The 17069-nt window shown below is 49.2% G+C and overlaps 2 protein-coding genes across 3 annotated transcripts in view; one reads left to right on the plus strand and one right to left on the minus strand.

Annotated features, from left to right (window-relative positions):
• Positions 1 to 17069, minus strand: part of LOC126937204 (histone H3.3A) — a 403313-nt gene that overhangs the window by 126010 nt on the left and 260234 nt on the right. The window lies entirely within an intron of this gene.
• LEFTY2 (left-right determination factor 2) lies at positions 1765 to 6486 on the plus strand. 2 transcript variants are annotated; one of them, XM_050760536.1, is made up of 5 exons: positions 1765 to 2120; positions 3013 to 3041; positions 3144 to 3259; positions 3406 to 3645; positions 5311 to 6486. In XM_050760536.1, exons 1-5 carry the CDS (start codon positions 1871 to 1873, stop codon positions 5672 to 5674), a joined length of 999 nt encoding a protein of 332 aa, XP_050616493.1. In that variant the 5' UTR covers positions 1765 to 1870; the 3' UTR covers positions 5675 to 6486. The 2 variants fall into 2 exon arrangements, with proteins under 2 accessions (XP_050616493.1, XP_050616489.1); XM_050760532.1 differs by having other exon boundaries at positions 1794 to 2120; positions 3013 to 3259.

The raw sequence follows: 17069 nt of genomic DNA on the forward strand, positions 1-17069 counted from the left end.
CCTATGCCAGTGCCAGGAGGAGATGCCTACAGAGACAGACACTCCATTTAGCTCCCAAGCCCTTCATTGAGGTTGGGAGCAGGTCACTTCCCCAGGCAGTACTCTGACGTTGCATCTGCAAGAGGCACCTGAAACTGACACCTGCCTCCTAAGGGCTGTGTGAATACACATTCAGAGCTTAGAACAATAACTGGCACATAGTAAGCACTCAGGAAATGTGTGCTATTATTATTGTTGATAGTTTTATAAAAAGCCACGACCTGGCCGGGCACGGTGGTTCATGCCTGTAATCCCAGCACTTTGGGAGGCCAAGGCAGGCAGGTCACCAGGTCAGGAGATTGAGACCATTCTGGCTAACACGGTGAAACCCAATCTTTACTAAAAATACAAAAAATTAGCCAGGCGTGGCATGCACCTGTAGTCCCAGCTACTTGGGAGGCTGAGGCAGGAGAATCACTTGAACCCAGGAGGCAGAGGTTGCAGTGAGCCTAGATCACGCTACTGCACTCTAGCCGGGGTGACAGAGTGAGGCTTCGTCTCAAAAAAAAAAAGCCACGACCCTGTGATTGCAGAATTTAGGCAGATAATGACGGCAAACCCTTACAGAGTGTTTACCTATCACTAGACACTGGTGTTAGTGTCTAGTGAAACATCCTGCATGTACTAATGCATTTAATCTTCACACTAACCCTATGAGGAAGACCTCATGATCATCACCCTCTTTCTGTAGATGAGGAAACTGAGGCACTGAGAAGTTAACTAACTTGCTAGCAGGTCAAACAGTTGGCAGATGGCAGGTCTCATATGTGAACGCAGCCAGTCTAAAATGTGTGTCTGAGGAGACACAGGGGGGATCCCACCTCAATCTGCCACCCGTACCTATGGCTTTGAACAGGCCATGCCTCTGGGCAGCTCTGGCCTCTGCTTTCTAGGTTCCTGTCCCTCGTCTGTGTCCATTATGATTATTATCAGTGTTATTCTTATCCCTCCCCCTTCTCTGATACTAAACACTCCCCCAACACACACACTACTAAAAGCCCTGGGCTCCAGCTGAGTGCTGGTGGCACGAACCGGCCAGCCAGCTCACTGGGGAGAGCACACCCCAGAATAATTCTGCTGTCTGAAGGGGGGACTCCTGTGCTGTGGTCATGTGACTGCAAAGGCACTTGCTGAAATTGCTGTTCCTGGGACTCCCAAAAACAGTAGCGCTGCCAGATTTGTGTCCTGACAGTGTCTAGCATCCTCTGTCATGCGGGGAGGGCAGGGATGGTGAGACAACCCTGAGGGACCCCTGGTGTGGGGAGAGGCAGGGGGTGTGCAAGGAGTGTGGGTTGGAGAGAGATGACCAAGGGGCTTCTGTGAACATGATCCAAACCAGCAGGAAGGCAGAATCCTTCCCGCCCTTCCTTTATGATTTGCAAACCTGGACCCAGCCCAGCCTCCAGAAGAGACTTAAAGAGATTTAAGCAGCTGGCTAGCAGGACTTTCTTTTACACAGAATAGACTAACTTTTTCATAGAACGGGGCTGGGGTAAGGCCAGGAAAATTAAACAAGCACTAAAAATATTGTCACGCTGCTGACAGCACAATCACAGGCCCCAGGCCTGGGTGGCATCCAGACAGCCCTGTTCTTTCGAGACAGCCCCCTCCTCCAGACTCAGGGACCTGTCTGGCTGTGAGCTCCCAGGAGGTCCCAGGGGTGTGACCTCCTTCCCTCCCTCCCTCCCTTTTCCCTTCACCCCAGGCCAGCCCAGGGCCAGCTATAAAGCTGGCCCAGCCTGGCTCTCAGCATGCCCAGCTGCCTAAGACCCTCCTTCAGTCTCCTTAGAGGACAGCTCCACTCTGCCTCCTGCTCCTCCAGAGCAGCACCATGCGGCCCCTGTGGCTCTGCTGGGCACTCTGGGTGCTGCCCCTGGCCGGCCCGGGGGTGGCCATGACTGGGGAGCAGCTCCTGGGCAGCCTGCTGCAGCAGCTGCAGCTCAGCGAGGTGCCTGTACCTGACAGGGTGGACATGGAGGAGCTGGTCATCCCCGCCCACGTGAGGGCCCAGTATGTGGCCCTGCTGCGGCGCAGCCATGGGGACCGCTCCCGCGGGAAGAGGTTCAGCCACAGCTTCCGAGGTGAGGCCCTCCCTCCCTGCTGCCCCCGGTCCCATGGTCAGGGACAGGCCGGTTGTGCCCACTCTGGTGGTGTCAAAGGGCTCCTGGCCTTTTAGGACTCTGTGGGAGGCTGTGTGAGGGCCACGGTCCAAGGAGCAGTGAGGAGGGGCCAGGCCTGGGCCCAGGGTCTCCAGCTGTGCACTGAGGGCCCCCCTCTAGCCCAGGGGAGCTGCACCAGGCTAGACCTGTTGGAAAAACCAAGGCATCAGAGAAGGGGAGGGTAGAGGAGAAAAAGTAGAGCTGGGGGAGCGGGTGAGTGTGTGCCTCAAGGAACTTGGTGCAGCTGTACTCCCGGGGTCTGTTTTCACACTGCCACTCTGGTCTGAACCTAACCTTGAGTAAATGGCTTTAATATCCTCTCTCCACCATGTGCTCATCTGGAACAGGGGTATGACTATGTCTTAGCCATCTCCCAGCACTGTGAACATCAAAGTGAGTTCTTGTGGATAGAAGCATGTTTGGATAACTGAAAAATACCTAAGTAGACTACCTGGGTTATACCTGGCTGTCAGGGGTGCAGCTGGGCCTGAATCCTCCCGCAGCCTCTCGCCTCCCTAGCTCCTCAGTGCCCAGAGCTAGACCCAAGGCCGGGCACCTGGGTGAGGATTCTGCTCCTAGCATCTCAGCTGAGGCAAACTTGCTAGCCCGGGGTCCCACAGTCGCCCCTGCCTGCTGGATGTAAACTGTTACTAAACAAGACCCAGATCCAAGAGAGATTTTTAAATCGGGCTTGCCCCAGAGATAGAACAGGGGCCGGTGTCTCCTTGGCCTGGCTGCCAGCTCATTGTCCCTGCCATCCTCAGAGATCCCCTGGAGTCCGGGGAGGCCCTGCTGACCCTGCTCTTGTCCCCAGAGGTGGCCGGCAGGTTCCTGGCGTCGGAGGCCAGCACCCACCTGCTGGTGTTCGGCATGGAGCAGCGGCTGCCGCCCAACAGCGAGCTGGTGCAGGCCGTACTGCGGCTCTTCCAGGAGCCGGTCCCCAAGGCCACGCTGCACAGGCACGGGCGGCTATCCCCGCGCAGCGCCCGGGCCCGGGTGACCGTCGAGTGGCTGCGCGTCCGCGACGACGGCTCCAACCGCACTTCTCTCATCGACTCCAGGTGGGGGTCGCGCGGGCGCGCAGGGCAGGGGGAGGGGGCTGCTCGGCCTGGCTTGGGGGCGGGGACGCGGGGGGCGGGGCGGGGCCCTTGGGGCCCGTCCCAGTCCCCGCCCTCACGCAGCGCTGGGTCTCCGTGTCGTGTCTCAGGCTGGTGTCCGTCCACGAGAGCGGCTGGAAGGTCTTCGACGTGACTGAGGCCGTGAACTTCTGGCAGCAGCTAAGCCGGCCCCGGCCTCCTCTGCTGCTACAAGTGTCGGTGCAGAGGGAGCACCTGGGCCCGCTGGCGTCCGGCGCCCACAAGTTGGTCCGCTTTGCCTCGCAGGGGGCGCCGGCCGGGCTTGGGGAGCCCCAGCTGGAACTGCACACGCTGGACCTCAGGGACTATGGGTAGGTGCCGGACTGTGCAGACCAGAGACAAGCAACCACTGGGTGGTCCAGAACCCCGTCCCCAGGACTGTCTGGGGTACCGGATGGTGGCGGTGGACGAGGGGTTGGGGGGGAGCGTGGTGCAGACTGTCCCAGGATGCCAGCGATTGCCCACTGCATGTCAGGGTTTCTAATGGTAGAAATTGTTTTATTGGCCAGGCGTGGTGGCTCAGGCCTGTAATCCTAGCACTTTGGGAGGCCAAGGTGGGTGGATCACCAGGTCAGGAGTTCGAGACCAGCCTGACCAAATGGTGAAACCCCGTGTCTACCAAAAATACAAAAATTACCCGGGCGTAGTGGCGTGCGCCCGTAATCCCAGCTACTCAGGAGGCTGAGGCAGGAGAATCGCTTGAACCCGGGAAGTGGAGGTTGCAGTGAGCCAAGATCACACCACTGCACTCCAGCCTGGGGGACAGAGCCAGACTCCATCTCAGGAAAAAAAAAAAAAAGGAAAAAAAGAAAAGAGAAAGAAATTGTATTATTCAGGCCAGGCGCGTGGCTCATGCCTGTAATCCCAACACTTTGGGAGGCTGAAGTGGAGGATTGCTTAAAGCCAGGAGTTTGACACCAGCCTGGGCCACACAGTGAAATCCTATCCTTAAAAAAAATTTTTTTTAAAAAGTTTTTAAAAAACGACAAAAAAAAAAAAAAAAAAAAATTGTAAGGCCAGGTATGGTGGCTCATGCCTGTAATCCCAGCACTTTGGGAACTGAGGCCAGCACATCACCTGAGGTCAGGAGTTCCAGACCAGCCTGGCCAACATGGTGAAACCCGTCTCTACTAAAAATACAAAAATTAGCTGGGCGTGGTGGCGGGCACCTGTAATCCCAGCTACTTGGGAGGCTGCAGCAGAAGAATCGCTTGAACCCGGGAGGCGGAGGGTGCAGTGAGCCAAGATCGCAACATTGTACTCCAGCCTGGGCAACAAGAGTGAAACCCTGTCTCAAAAAAAAACAAAAACAAAACAGAAATTGTATTATTCATTTTATTTATCTTTGATAATTTTCAATGGATTTTTATGTTGCCATTGACTCCATATACACATGATTGTAATCACCTACTTCCACTTTATCCTTCTTCGTGATTAAATTTTTGAAAAATCCTAGCTTTAGCGGTTACTAGGGGAGATGAGCTTCCCTCCTGCTTTGGTGAATTCTTTCCTTATGGACAAGTTAGCTCTCTGGAGCAGATGGGGGCTGCATAGCACAGTGGTTAAGAAGAGGCCTTGGAACCAGTCGGCCTGGCCTCCATCTAGCTCTGCCTTCCACTGGCTGCATGTCCTCTGGCACGTCACCGAACACCTCTGAGTGTCAGTGGCCTCAGGTGGAATGGGGATAATGTTGGAACCTACCTGAGGATGAAATGCAGACATCACCTGAGATAATACATGTGAAGTACCTAGTTCAGTGTCCGGCCTGCTAGGAGACCTTTAATTAATAGTAGCTGATTTAATTATTTATGTTTCAGATATGTTTATTCATTCATCTTCTCACAAATGTCCAGCTTTTAAAACAGTGAGAGCTGGATCATAAATCTCCCTCCCAGGTGTCCACTAAGCTGTGCCCCAGGCATTCTGACCTCAGCCTTCCCAGCTGACCTCTGACCCTGCTCTCCTTGCCCACACAGAGCTCAGGGCGACTGTGACCCTGAAGCACCAGTGACCGAGGGCACCCGTTGCTGCCGCCAGGAGATGTACATTGACCTGCAGGGGATGAAGTGGGCCGATAACTGGGTGCTGGAGCCCCCGGGCTTCCTGGCTTATGAGTGTGTGGGCACCTGCCAGCAGCCCCCGGAGGCCCTGGCCGTCAAGTGGCCATTTCTGGGGCCGCGACAGTGCATCGCCTCGGAGACTGCCTCGCTGCCCATGATCGTCAGCATCAAGGAGGGAGGCAGGACCAGGCCCCAAGTGGTCAGCCTGCCTAACATGAGGGTGCAGAAGTGCAGCTGTGCCTCGGATGGGGCGCTCGTGCCAAGGAGACTCCAGCCATAGGTGCCTGGTGTATCCATTGAATCCTCTAACTGAACATGTGCATAGAAGTGGTCTTAATGTAGGTCTTAACTTTATACTTAGCAAGTTACCCCATCCCCATTTAGTGCTCCTGTATGACCTTTGCCCTGTGTCCTTCCATTTCCTATATTTCCTATCCATCACCCATCCTAAGCACTTACATGAGTAAATAATGCAGCTCAGATGCTGAGCTCTAGTAGGAAATGCTGGCATGCCGATTACAAGATACAAATTTTCAGCTGGGAGTTTCTGTTCTCTGGCAAATTCTTAACCGAGTCTGGAACAATAATACCCTATGATTAGACAGAACTGAATTGCTCTATTATATGAGGAATTAAAACCTTCAAATCTCTATTTCCCCCAAATACTGACCCATTCTGGACTTTTGTAAACATACCTAGGCCCCTGTTCCCCTGAGAGGGTGCCAAGAGGAAGGATGAAGGGCTTCAGGCTGGGGGCAGTGGACAGGGAATCAGGATGCCTGGTTTCTGGATCTGACAGGGCCACAAGCTAGGATCTCAAACAAACGCAGAAGGCTTTGGGTTGTCATTTCCTCTTAAAAAGGAGGAGCTGGGCTTCAGCTCTAAGACTTCATTGCCTTGGGGATCAGATAGCCCCTACCTACCCCTGCCCACCCTTCTGGAGACTGAGCCTTGCCTGTGCATATTTAGGTCATTTCCCACACTGTCTTAGAGAACTTGTCACCAGAAACCACATGTACTTGAGTGTTTTTTGTTAATTTAGCCAAAGCAATTGAATGTAGATACTCAGAAGAAATAAAAAGTGATGTTTCACTCTGTGTCTGTTTGTAATTTCCAGGAGCAATAATGGGGAATGAGAGCAACATAATGATCTGAAGAAAGGACCCCCAACCTCTAAGGGGCACTGAAGACTATAATAGCTAAAGTTAGATGAGGACTTCATTTATTATATTTCTATTTTCTCACACAACTCTCATTCCAAAAATAGTAAACAATCACTCACATATGCCTCCTCTTTAGTTGATGTGCTGCCAAAGCGAGCACTGCCGCCTCTTTTTTTTTTTTTTTTTTTTTTGAGACAGAGTCTGGCTCTGTCACCCAGCCTGGAATGCAGTGGCACGATCCGAGTAGCTGGAATTACAGGCATGTGCCACCATGCCCAGCTAATTTTTTTTTTTTTTTTTTTTTGAGACGGAGTCTCACTCTGTTGTCCAGGCTGGAGTGCAGTGGCATAATCTTGGCTCACTGTAACCTCCTCCTCCTGGGTCAAGCAATTCTCCTGCCTCAGGCTCCCAAGTAGCTGGGACTATAGGCGTGTGCCACCATGGCTGGCTAATTTTTTGGGTTTTGTTGTTGTTGTTGTTGTTTTTGAGATGAGTCTCGCACTGTCAGCTGGGTTGGAGTGCAGTGGTGTGATCTCAGCTCACTGCAACCTCCGCCTCCCAGGTTCAAGCGATTCTCCTGCCTCAGCCTCCCAAGTAGCTGGGATTATAGGCGCCCACCACTATGCCTGGCTAATTTTTTTGTATTTTTAGTAGAGACGGGGTTTCACCATGTTGGCCAGGCTGGTCTCGAACTCCTGACCTCGTTATTTGCCTGCCTTGACTTCCCAAAGTGCTGGGATTACAGGCATGAGCCACTGCGCCCAGCCCTTGGCATTTTTTTTTTTAGTAGAGACAGGTTTTCACCATGTTGGCCAGGCAGGTTTCAAACTCCTGACTTCAGGTGATCCGCCCACCTTGGCCTCCCAAAGTGCTGGGATTACAGGCATAAGCCACCGTGCCCAGCCTAATTTTTGCATTTTTTAGTACAGACGGGGTTTTGCTATGTTGGCCAGGCTGGTCTCGAACTCCTGACCGCAAGTGATCTGCCCCCCTCAGGTTCCCAAAGTGCTGGGATTACAGGCTGAGCCACCGTGCCCGGCCTGCCTCCTCTTTAGAAAGCACTGTAACTCCTACAATAGTGGTGATGGGCAATGGGGGTTGACAATAGTGTGGTAAGCGAGCTAACATTTCTTGAGCATTCACTATGAAACAGGGAACTGGGCTAGGCATTGTCACATGTCAATTCTTGCAGCTATCCCATGAGGTGGGTATTATTCATCCTGTTTTTTAGATGAAGAAACAGCCTGAGGTAACGTGAGTGTGTTGAATCTCTATCCCACAGAATGGGTTATAAACTCCTTCCCATGCCAGTCCCCAATAAGCTGCTCTGCTGATGACACAAGCATTAGATTAAAATGTTATCTGGGAGCTGTCTTATGCAATTCCCCGCCATTTAGCTTTCCCATTCAGCTGGGTTTCCTTATGCTTGTCTATGGAGAAAGTTATACAGTCATGTACCGTAAAATGATGGTTCGGTCAATGACAGACCATATACACAATGGTGGTCCCATAAGATTACAATGGAGCTGAAAAATCCCTATGGTCTAGTGACATCATAGTCATTATGATGTTCTAGCACAACTCATTACTCATGTGTTTCTGGTGATGCTGATATAAACACACTTACTGTGCTGTCAGTTGTATAAAAACACAGCACATGCTAGGCTGGGCATGGTGGCTTACGCCTATAATCCTAACACTTTGGGAGGCTGAGGAAGGTGGATCCAGGAGTTCGAGACCAGCCTGACCAATATGGTCAAACCCCATCTCTACTAAAAAAACAAAAATTAGTCAGGCGTGGTGGCGGGTGCCTGTAGTCCCAGCTACTCAGGAGGATGAGACAGGAGAAGAATCATTTGAACCCAGGAGGCAGAGGTTGCAGTAAGCTGATATTACACCACTGCACTCCAGCCTGGGTGACAGAGCGAGACTCCATCTCAAAAAATAAAATAAAGTAAAATAAAGCACAGCACATGCAATTATACATAGTATATAATACTTGATTAATGACTGTTACTGTTATGTATTTACTATACTTTCTATTATTTTAGAGTACTCTTTCTACTTATTTAAAAAAAAAGGTTAACCGTAAAACAGGCTCAGGCGGGTCCTTCAGGAGGAATCCAGAAGAAGGCATTGTTATCGTAGGGGATGACAGCTCCATGTGTGTTAATACCCCCGAAGACCTTACATTGGGACAAAATGTGGAGGCGGAAGACAGTGATATTGATGATCCCGACCCCATGTAGGCCTAGGCTACTGTGTGTTTGTGTTTTTATTTTTTAACAAAAAAGCTTAAAAATTAGAAAAAAAATTAAATTTTTTAATAGAAAAAGCTTATAGAATAAGGATAAAAGGATAAAAGCTTATAGAATAAGGAAAAAAAAAAGGACAAAAATAAGGATAAAAAGAGCGCAGTGGCTCAGGCCTGTAACCCTAGCACTTTGGGAGGCCACGTCGGCAGATTGGCTGAACTCAGGAGTTTAAGGCCAGCCAGGGCAACATGGTAAAACCCTATCTCTACTAAAATACAAAAATTACCTGGGTATGGTGGCGCATGCCTGTAGTCCCAGCTACTCGGGAGGCTGAGAAAGGAGAATCACTTGGACCCAAGAGGCAGAAGTTGCAGTGAGCCGAGATCACACCACTGGACTCCAGCCTAGGTGACAGAGCAGGACTCTGTTCCCCTCCAAAAAATAAAATAATAAGGATAAAAAGAAAAATATTTGTATACATCTGTACAATATGTTTGTGTTTTTTTTTTGTTTTTTTTTTTTTTTTTTTGAGACGGAGTCTCGCTCTGCCGCCTAGGCTGGAGTACAGTGGCCTGATCTCAGCTCACTGCAAGCTTCCGCCTCCTGAGTTACGCCATTCTCCTGCCTCAGCCTCCCGAGTAGCTGGGACTACAGGCGCCCGCCACCTCGCCCGGCTAGTTTTTTGTGTTTTTAGTAGAGGCGGGGTTTCACCGTGTTAGCCAGGATAGTCTCGATCTCCTGACCTCGTGATCCGCCCGTCTCGGCCTCCCAAAGTGCCGGGATTACAGGCTTGAGCCACCGCGCCCGGCCTTGTGTTTTAATTGTTATTACAAAAGAGTCGACTAGGCGTGGTGGCTCACACCTGTAATCCCAGCACTTTGGGAGGCTGAGGTGGGCGGATCACCTGAGGTCAGGAGTTCAAGACTAGCCTGAGGAATATGGTGAAACCCCTTCTCTACTAAAAATACAAAATTAGCCGAGCATGGTGGTGCATGCCTGTAATCCCAGCTACTCGGGAGGCTGAGGCAGGAGAATTGCTTGAACCCGGGAGGCGGAGGTTGCAGTGAGCTGAGATCGCGCCATTGCACTCCAGCCTGGTGACAGAGTGAGACTCCGTCTCAAAAAAAAAAAAAAAAGAGTCAAAAAGTTTCTTTTTAATTTAGCATTTATAAAAAAGTTACAGTAAGCAAAGGTCAATTATTAAAGAAAGAAAAATTTAGTTTTACAAATTTAGTGTAGGCTAAGTATACAGTGTTGATAAAGTCTACAGTAGTGTACAGTAATGTCCTAGGCCTTCATATTCACTCATTACTCACTCACTGACTCACCCGAAGCAACCTCCAGTCCTCCAAGCTCCATTCATGGCAAGTGCCCTATAGATGTTGTGCCATTTTAAAATATTTTACACTATGTTTCTACTGTACCTTCTCTATGTTTAGGTATGTTTAGATACACAAATACTTACCATTGTGTTACGACTGCCTACAGTATTCAGTACAGTAATATGCTGTACAGGTTTGTAGCCTAGGAGCAATAGGCTACACCACACAGTCTAGGTGTGTAGTAAGCTCCACCGTGTAGGTTTATGTGAGTGCACTCCACCATGTTTCCACAGCAACGAAATCGCCTAACAGTGCATTTCTTAGAACATATCCCCATTGTTAAGTGAGGCATGCCTGTACTTCAGGATAAAGGACTATTTCTAACCTACAAGCTAATTAATAGTAACTAAATAATACGAGAAAAATAGGCTGGGCGTGGTGGTGGCTCATGTCTATAATTCCAGCACTTTGGGAGTCCGAGGTGGGTGGATGGCTCTAGGCCAGGAGTCCAAGACCAGTCTGGCTAACATGGTGAAACCCAGTCTCTATTAAAAATACAAAAATTAGCTGGGCGTGGTGGCACACACCTGTGATCCTACTCAGGAGGCTGAGGTAGGGAATCACTTGAATCTGGGAGGTGGAGGTGGCAGTAAGCCAAGATTGCACCACTGCACTCCAGCCTAGGTGACAGAGCAAGACTCTTGTCTCACCAAAAAAAAAAAAAAAAAAAAAAAAAAAAAATTAAATTAAAATTAAATAATAACAAAGAAAAATAGAGCTAAAAAATGTCTAAAGACAGCCAAGATTTGAGATTTGGCAAGAATATTGTTGAAGATAGTGGGAGAGGATTTGGCTCTAACTTATAAATGGCCAGATCACTTCCATAAGACATCAGAATGAAGCCTTTCCATTTGGGGTACTGTAAATACCAGGGCATATGGTTGCTTTGCGTACTAGAAGGATATCAATACCCACCTGAAGAACTCTACCAGCTACACAGTGATACATCTGTCTCTCTAAAAGATCTGTGGATTTCCAGGCAGTCACATGCAATCAGTGGCAAAGATGGGCCTGCTCACACCAGGCTGAGTGTGAGCTAAAATTTAAAAAAAAAAAAAAAAAATGCAGGAGATTGACTTCATTTCAAAATGTAAGGTGTACTCATTAGGGCAGGAAGACAGTGTGGTAGAACGCTCTCCCCAAAGACACCGAGGCCCTAATCCTTGCAACCTGTGACTATGTTATGTTACATAGCAAAAAAGACTCTGCAGATGTAATTAAGGTTACAAACCTTAAAATAGGGAGATTATCTTGGATTATCCGAGTGTGCCCAATCTAATCACATGAGCCTTTCAAGGCAGAGAACTTTCTCTGGCTGGAGGCAGGAAAGATGAGGTAGAAGGGGGATGTCAAAGAGATCTGAAGCAGGAGAAGGACTTGCCCTGCCATAGCTGGTTTGAAGATGAGGGAGGCCATGAGCTAGGGAAAGTGAGTGGCCTCTAAAAGGTGGACTGACTCCCAGCTGATAGCCAGCAAGGAAAGGGGACCTCAGTTCTGCACCCACATGGAAGTGAATTCTGCCAATACTTGAATGAGTCTGAAGGTGGATCCTCCCCCAGAGCCTCCAGATAAGAGCCCAGATCATCAGGTGACGTGGGGATTTGTCTTTGTGAGACCTGGAGCAGAGAAACCAGCTGAGGCTACTCAGACTGTTTTTTTGTTTTGTTTTGCTTTGTTTTGTTTTATTTTAAAGACAGGGTCTCACTGTCACCCAGACTGGAATACAGTGGCACAATCATAGCTCACTGCAGCCTCGATCTCCCAGGCTCAAGTGATCCTCCCCTCTCACCCTCCCCAAGTAGCTGGGACTACAGACTCACACCACCATACTGGCTAATTTTTAAAATTTTTGTAAAGACAGGGGTCTCCCTATGTTGCCCAGGATAGCCTCAAACTCCTGGGCTCAAGTGGTCCTCCCACCTTGGCCTCCCAAAGTGCTGGGATTGTAGGCGTGAAGCCACTGTACCTGGCTCCTAGTCAGACTTCAAATCTACAAAATGTGAGATAAAGTTTTTTCATTTTAAGCAGCTAAATTTGTGATGAATTAATACAGCAGCAATAGAAAATTAATATAGATAATGGAATAAGTAAGCCAAACATCTAATGGGATAAGTAAGCCAAATCCCATTAGAAGTGGGATGTAATTACAATTTTTTTCACTTAAAAGGTGAAATAAAGGGCCAGGTGCAGTGGCTCAAGCCTGTAATGCCAGCACTTTGGGAGGCCAAGGCAGGCAGATTGCTTGAGCCTGGGAGTTCAAAACCAACTCGTACAACATAGTGAGACCATCCCCATCGTCCATACTTTAAAAGATACAAAAAATTAGCCAGGAGTAGTAGTTGTAGTCCCAGCTACTTGGCAGGCTGAGGCGGGAGGAGTGTTTGAGCCTGGGAGGTTGAGGCTGCAGCGAGCTGTGATGGTGCCACTACACTTTAGCCTGGGTGACAGAGCAAGAACTTGTCTCAAAAAAGAAAGAAAGAAAGAACATTAAAGATAATTTTTAATGTATTGAAAACCACCCATAATCCCACCATCCTAAAACAAAATGGTTTTTGCATATCACATGTTTCCATGCAGCATGAGTAAATACTTATTTTTAAAGATCAAGGTTTTGGCTGGGCACCATAGTTCACGCCTATAATCCCAGCACTTTGGGAGGCTGAGGCAGGTGGATCACGAGGTCAGGAGATCGAGACCATCCTGGCCAACACGGTGAAACCCCATCTCTACTAGAAAAAAAAAATACAAAAATACAAAAAATTAGTTGGGCGTGGTGGTGGGTGCCTGTAGTCCCAGCTACTTGGGAGGTTGAGGCAGGACAATGGTGTGACCTGGGAGGCAGAGCTTGCAGTGAGCCACGATCATGCCACTGCCCTCCAGCCTGGGCGACAGGGCGAAACTCATCTCAAAAAAAAAAAAAAAAAAATTAAGGTTTTGGCCAGGCATGGTGGCTCACCTTGTAATCCCAGCACTTTGGGAGGCCAAGACAGGTGGATCACCTGAGGTCAGGAATTTGAGACCAGCCTGGCCAACATGGTGAAACCCCGTTTCTACTAAAAATACAAAAATTAACTGGGTGTGGCGGTGCATACCTGTAGTCCCAGCTCTTCAGGAGGCTGGGGCAGGAGAATTACTTGAACCTGGGAGGTAGAGGTTGTAGTGTGCCAAGACTGCACCACTGTACTCCAGCCTGGGTGACAAAGCTAGACTCCATCTCAAAAAAAAAAAGGGGGGGGGTTCTTTCTTTTCTTTTTTTTTTTTGAGACAGGGTCTCACCCTGTTGATCAGGCTAGAGTGCAGTGGCAGGATCTTAGCTCACTGTAACCTCCACCTCCCAGGTTCAACTGATCCTCCACCTCAGCTTCCTGAGTAGCTGGGACTACAGGCACGTACCACCACACCTGGCTAATTATTTATTTTTATTATTTATTTATTTATTTATGTGTTTGTTTTGGTAGAGACAGGGTTTTGCCATGTTGCCCAGGATGGTCTCGAACTCCTGAGCTCAAGCGATCCGCCTGCCTCAGCCTTCCAAAGTATTGGAATTACAGGCATGAGCCACTGCGCCCGGCCAAAATCAAGTTTTAATGTGCCTACTGCATAGGAGAAAGAAGCGAAGAGAGTTACACTCCAAAAGGGTCACATTGGTTCTAAATCTGTGTGGTAGGATTGAAAACAACGTTTTTCCATTTGTTCTCTCTCTCTCTTTTTTTTTTTTTTTTGCAGAGTGTCACTCTGTCGCCCAGGCTGAAGTGCAGTGGCACAATCTCGGCTCACTGTAACCTCTGCTTCCTGGGTTCAAGCGATTCTTGTGCATCAGCCACCAGAATAACTGGCAGTACAAGCATAGGCCATGATGCCCGGCTAATTTTTGTATTTTTAGTAGAGACACGGTTTTGCCACGTTGGCTAGGCTTGTTTGGAACTCCTGTTTTCAAATGATCACCTGTCTTGTTCTCCCAAAGTGCTGGGATTACAGGCATGAGCCACTGTACCCGGCCTTCCATTTGATCTCATTTCTATTTTTTCTAAAATAAACACATATCATTTATGCAATAACAAAAAGAATGCAAAAATGCACTCAAAAATGTGCCTCTTTGGAGAGGCTCCTAGGACACGGAGGATTGAGGGCCAAGGCACTCGCCATCTGTTTATCTGGGAGCAGCACAGGCTTTTCTCTCATTTCCTAGGTCATCTCAGTTTTTAGGAGAGACTGGCCTGCTGTTTAGAGATAGGAGAGACTGGCCTGCTGTTTAGAGGGAGGCCCTGAGGCCCTGATAGTGAAGAAGCAGAAGAAGTAGACAGAAGTGAAGCAGCATCCATTTTGTCTGAGACAGCTGGAGGGGGCCATCAGGCAGGACAGAGGGGAGTGAAGAGGGAGGAAGGGCACGAACAGCTGAACATGACTGGTGGATGAGAGGATGGGAGTAGAGGGGTGAAGGTGGGCAGTCCTGGCAGCCTTGTGGATATGTCTGTTCAGAGACAGCAAAAGAGTAGTGGGTGCCCAAGGAGACAAGTGCCAGCAGAGACTGAGTATGTCCCATGGCAGGATGGCAGTGCAAGGCTAGGGGTGTCCTTTAGGGTGGCTGGGTGGGAATGAAGGGCTTCCCCTCTCCTCTCCTCAACTTCGGTTCAGAGGAACTCCACAGGTATCAGATGTGATTGCCTTGGAAACCAAGGCAGAGGCCACAGCACCGAGGAAATGGGTCTTTAGAGTCAGCAAGGTCATTAAAAGAGAATAAAATGGGCTTATCTACATATGAAATAGGTAACAGACTGGCTGCAGTGGCTCATGCCTGTAATCCTAACACTGGGAGGCGGAGGAGGGAGGATTGCTTGAGGTCAAGAGTTCAAGATCAACCTAGACTGACATAGTGAGACCTCATCTCTATTATATTTTTTATATATATATATATATTTGTTTTTTTCTGTTTTCTTACTTTGTTTTTATTTTTTGTCATTGTTTTCTCTTTTGTTCTTTTTTATTTCCATTTTATTTTTTTTAAAATAAAATATAATAGATAAACTTTGTATATATAAACTTTAAACTCTGGAGATGAAAAAGTAATAGATCAAAACTACCACAGGAAAGAACAATTTGTGGTCAGTGACTCACTTGCTGCCCTAAGTCCAAACTGAGGGGAGCAAGTGCCTTTGCTACTCTGTCTCTTATGTGGCCAGTCCTGGCTGGGGATCAAGCCAACACTGGGGGTCACCAACATGGCCTCTTTTTTTTTTTTTTAGACAAGAGTCTCACACTGTCACTCAGGTTGGAGTGCAATGGCATGACCTTGGCTCACTGCAATCTCCACCTTCCGGGTTCAAGCAATTCTCCTGCCTCAGCCTCCTGAGTAGCTGAGATGACAGGTGCCCGCCACCATGCCCGGCTGTATTTTTAGTAGAGATAGGGTTTCACCATGTTGGCCAGGCTGGTCTCAAACTCCTGACCTCAGGTGATCCATTCGCCTCAGCCTCCCAAAGTGCTGGGATTACAGGCATAAGCCACCGCACCTGGCCATCCTTTCTTAGGCTTTTGCAGTTCTCCTATTTCACCCTGGCTCCTGGAAGTGGAAGCGAGAGATATCAAGGCAAGGCAACCAGGGATGGGCTTTTGTGAGGGGTCGGAAAGGAGTGAGACACAAGTGTCCCTCACACCCCACTCCAAAGCACGCATTCAGCTTCAGCACAGCCTCCTGGATTGGAGGTCAGATCCAGAGCTCCCCACAGCCAGGAAAAGCAAAGGGCCCTGCAGTGCCCTGGTAGACTATGGGGAGGGTGAGTATCCTGCAGAGGAGCAGGCAGCATTAGGAAGCTGTGAAGGAGGGTAGACCCCGAACTTCCTCACTACCTGACAAAGACTCCTCTACAACAAAAGGGAGGCCAAATGCAGGCAAACAGAAATGAGACAAGGAGAAGAGAAGTGCTGGCAGCACAGTGTTCTAGCTCCATTCCTGAGGTCCTGCACTCTGTAGGTGCCCCTTCTGGTCTGTGAGCGCCCCTGTGCCTCTCCCAAGCACTGTACAGAAGTCCCCCTTTTCCTTCAGCCAGTTTGAACTGCTGGGTTTCTGGTTTCAGAGCTTTATGCTGGTAACCATTAGGCTATGTTGCAACATGGCAGCTATGAGAGCTCTTTTTTTTTTTTTTTTTTTGAGACGGAGTCTTGCTCTGTCACCCAGGCTGGAGTGCAGTGGCCGGATCTCAGCTCACTGCAAGCTCCTCCTCTCGGGTTCACGCCATTCTCCTGCCTCAGCCTCCCGAGTAGCTGGGACTACAGGCACCCGCCACTTCGCCCGGCTAGTTTTTTGTATTTTTTAGTAGAGACGGGGTTTCACCGTGTTAGCCAGGATGGTCTCGATCTCCTGACCTCATGATCCGCCCGTCTCGGCCTCCCAAAGTGCTGGGATTACAGGTTTGAGCCACCGCACCCGGCCTATGAGAGCTCTTAAAGCCCCAAACCACTGGACCTTACAAATCTCACTTCTGGGAGTCACATTAAGAAAATAATGGGTCAGGCAAAGATTTTATCACAATAATATGAACAAAACTTTAAAAAATTGAAGGCCGGGAGCGGTGGCTCATGTCTGTAATCCCAGCACTCTGGGAGGCCGAGGTGGGTGGATCACGAGGTCAGGAGTTCGAGACCAGCCTGGCCAACATGGTGAAACCCCATCTCTACTAAAAATACAAACTTTGGCCGGGTGTGGTGGCGCATGCCTGTAATCCCAGGTACTCGGGAGGCTGAGACAGGAGAATCCCTTGAATCCGGGAGGTGGAAGTTGCAGTGAGCTGAGATGGTGCCACTTCACTCCAGCCTGGGTAACAGAGACTCCGCCTCAAAAACAAATAAATAGGCCGGGCGCAGTGGCTCACACCTGT

The sequence above is a fragment of the Macaca thibetana genome, chromosome 1, assembly GCF_024542745.1.
Source record: "Macaca thibetana thibetana isolate TM-01 chromosome 1, ASM2454274v1, whole genome shotgun sequence".
In the NCBI taxonomy this organism is placed as follows: Eukaryota; Metazoa; Chordata; class Mammalia; order Primates; family Cercopithecidae; genus Macaca; species Macaca thibetana.

Bases quoted from the DNA above. Each gene is read 5' to 3' on its own strand.
- LEFTY2 (XM_050760532.1), top strand. From the start codon at position 1,871: ATGCGGCCCCTGTGGCTCTGCTGGGCACTCTGGGTGCTGCCCCTGGCC. The intron at 3,260-3,405 runs GTGGGGGTCGCG...GTCGTGTCTCAG, and splicing joins ACTTCTCTCATCGACTCCAG to GCTGGTGTCCGTCCACGAGA. The intron at 3,646-5,310 runs GTAGGTGCCGGA...TTGCCCACACAG, and splicing joins CTGGACCTCAGGGACTATGG to AGCTCAGGGCGACTGTGACC.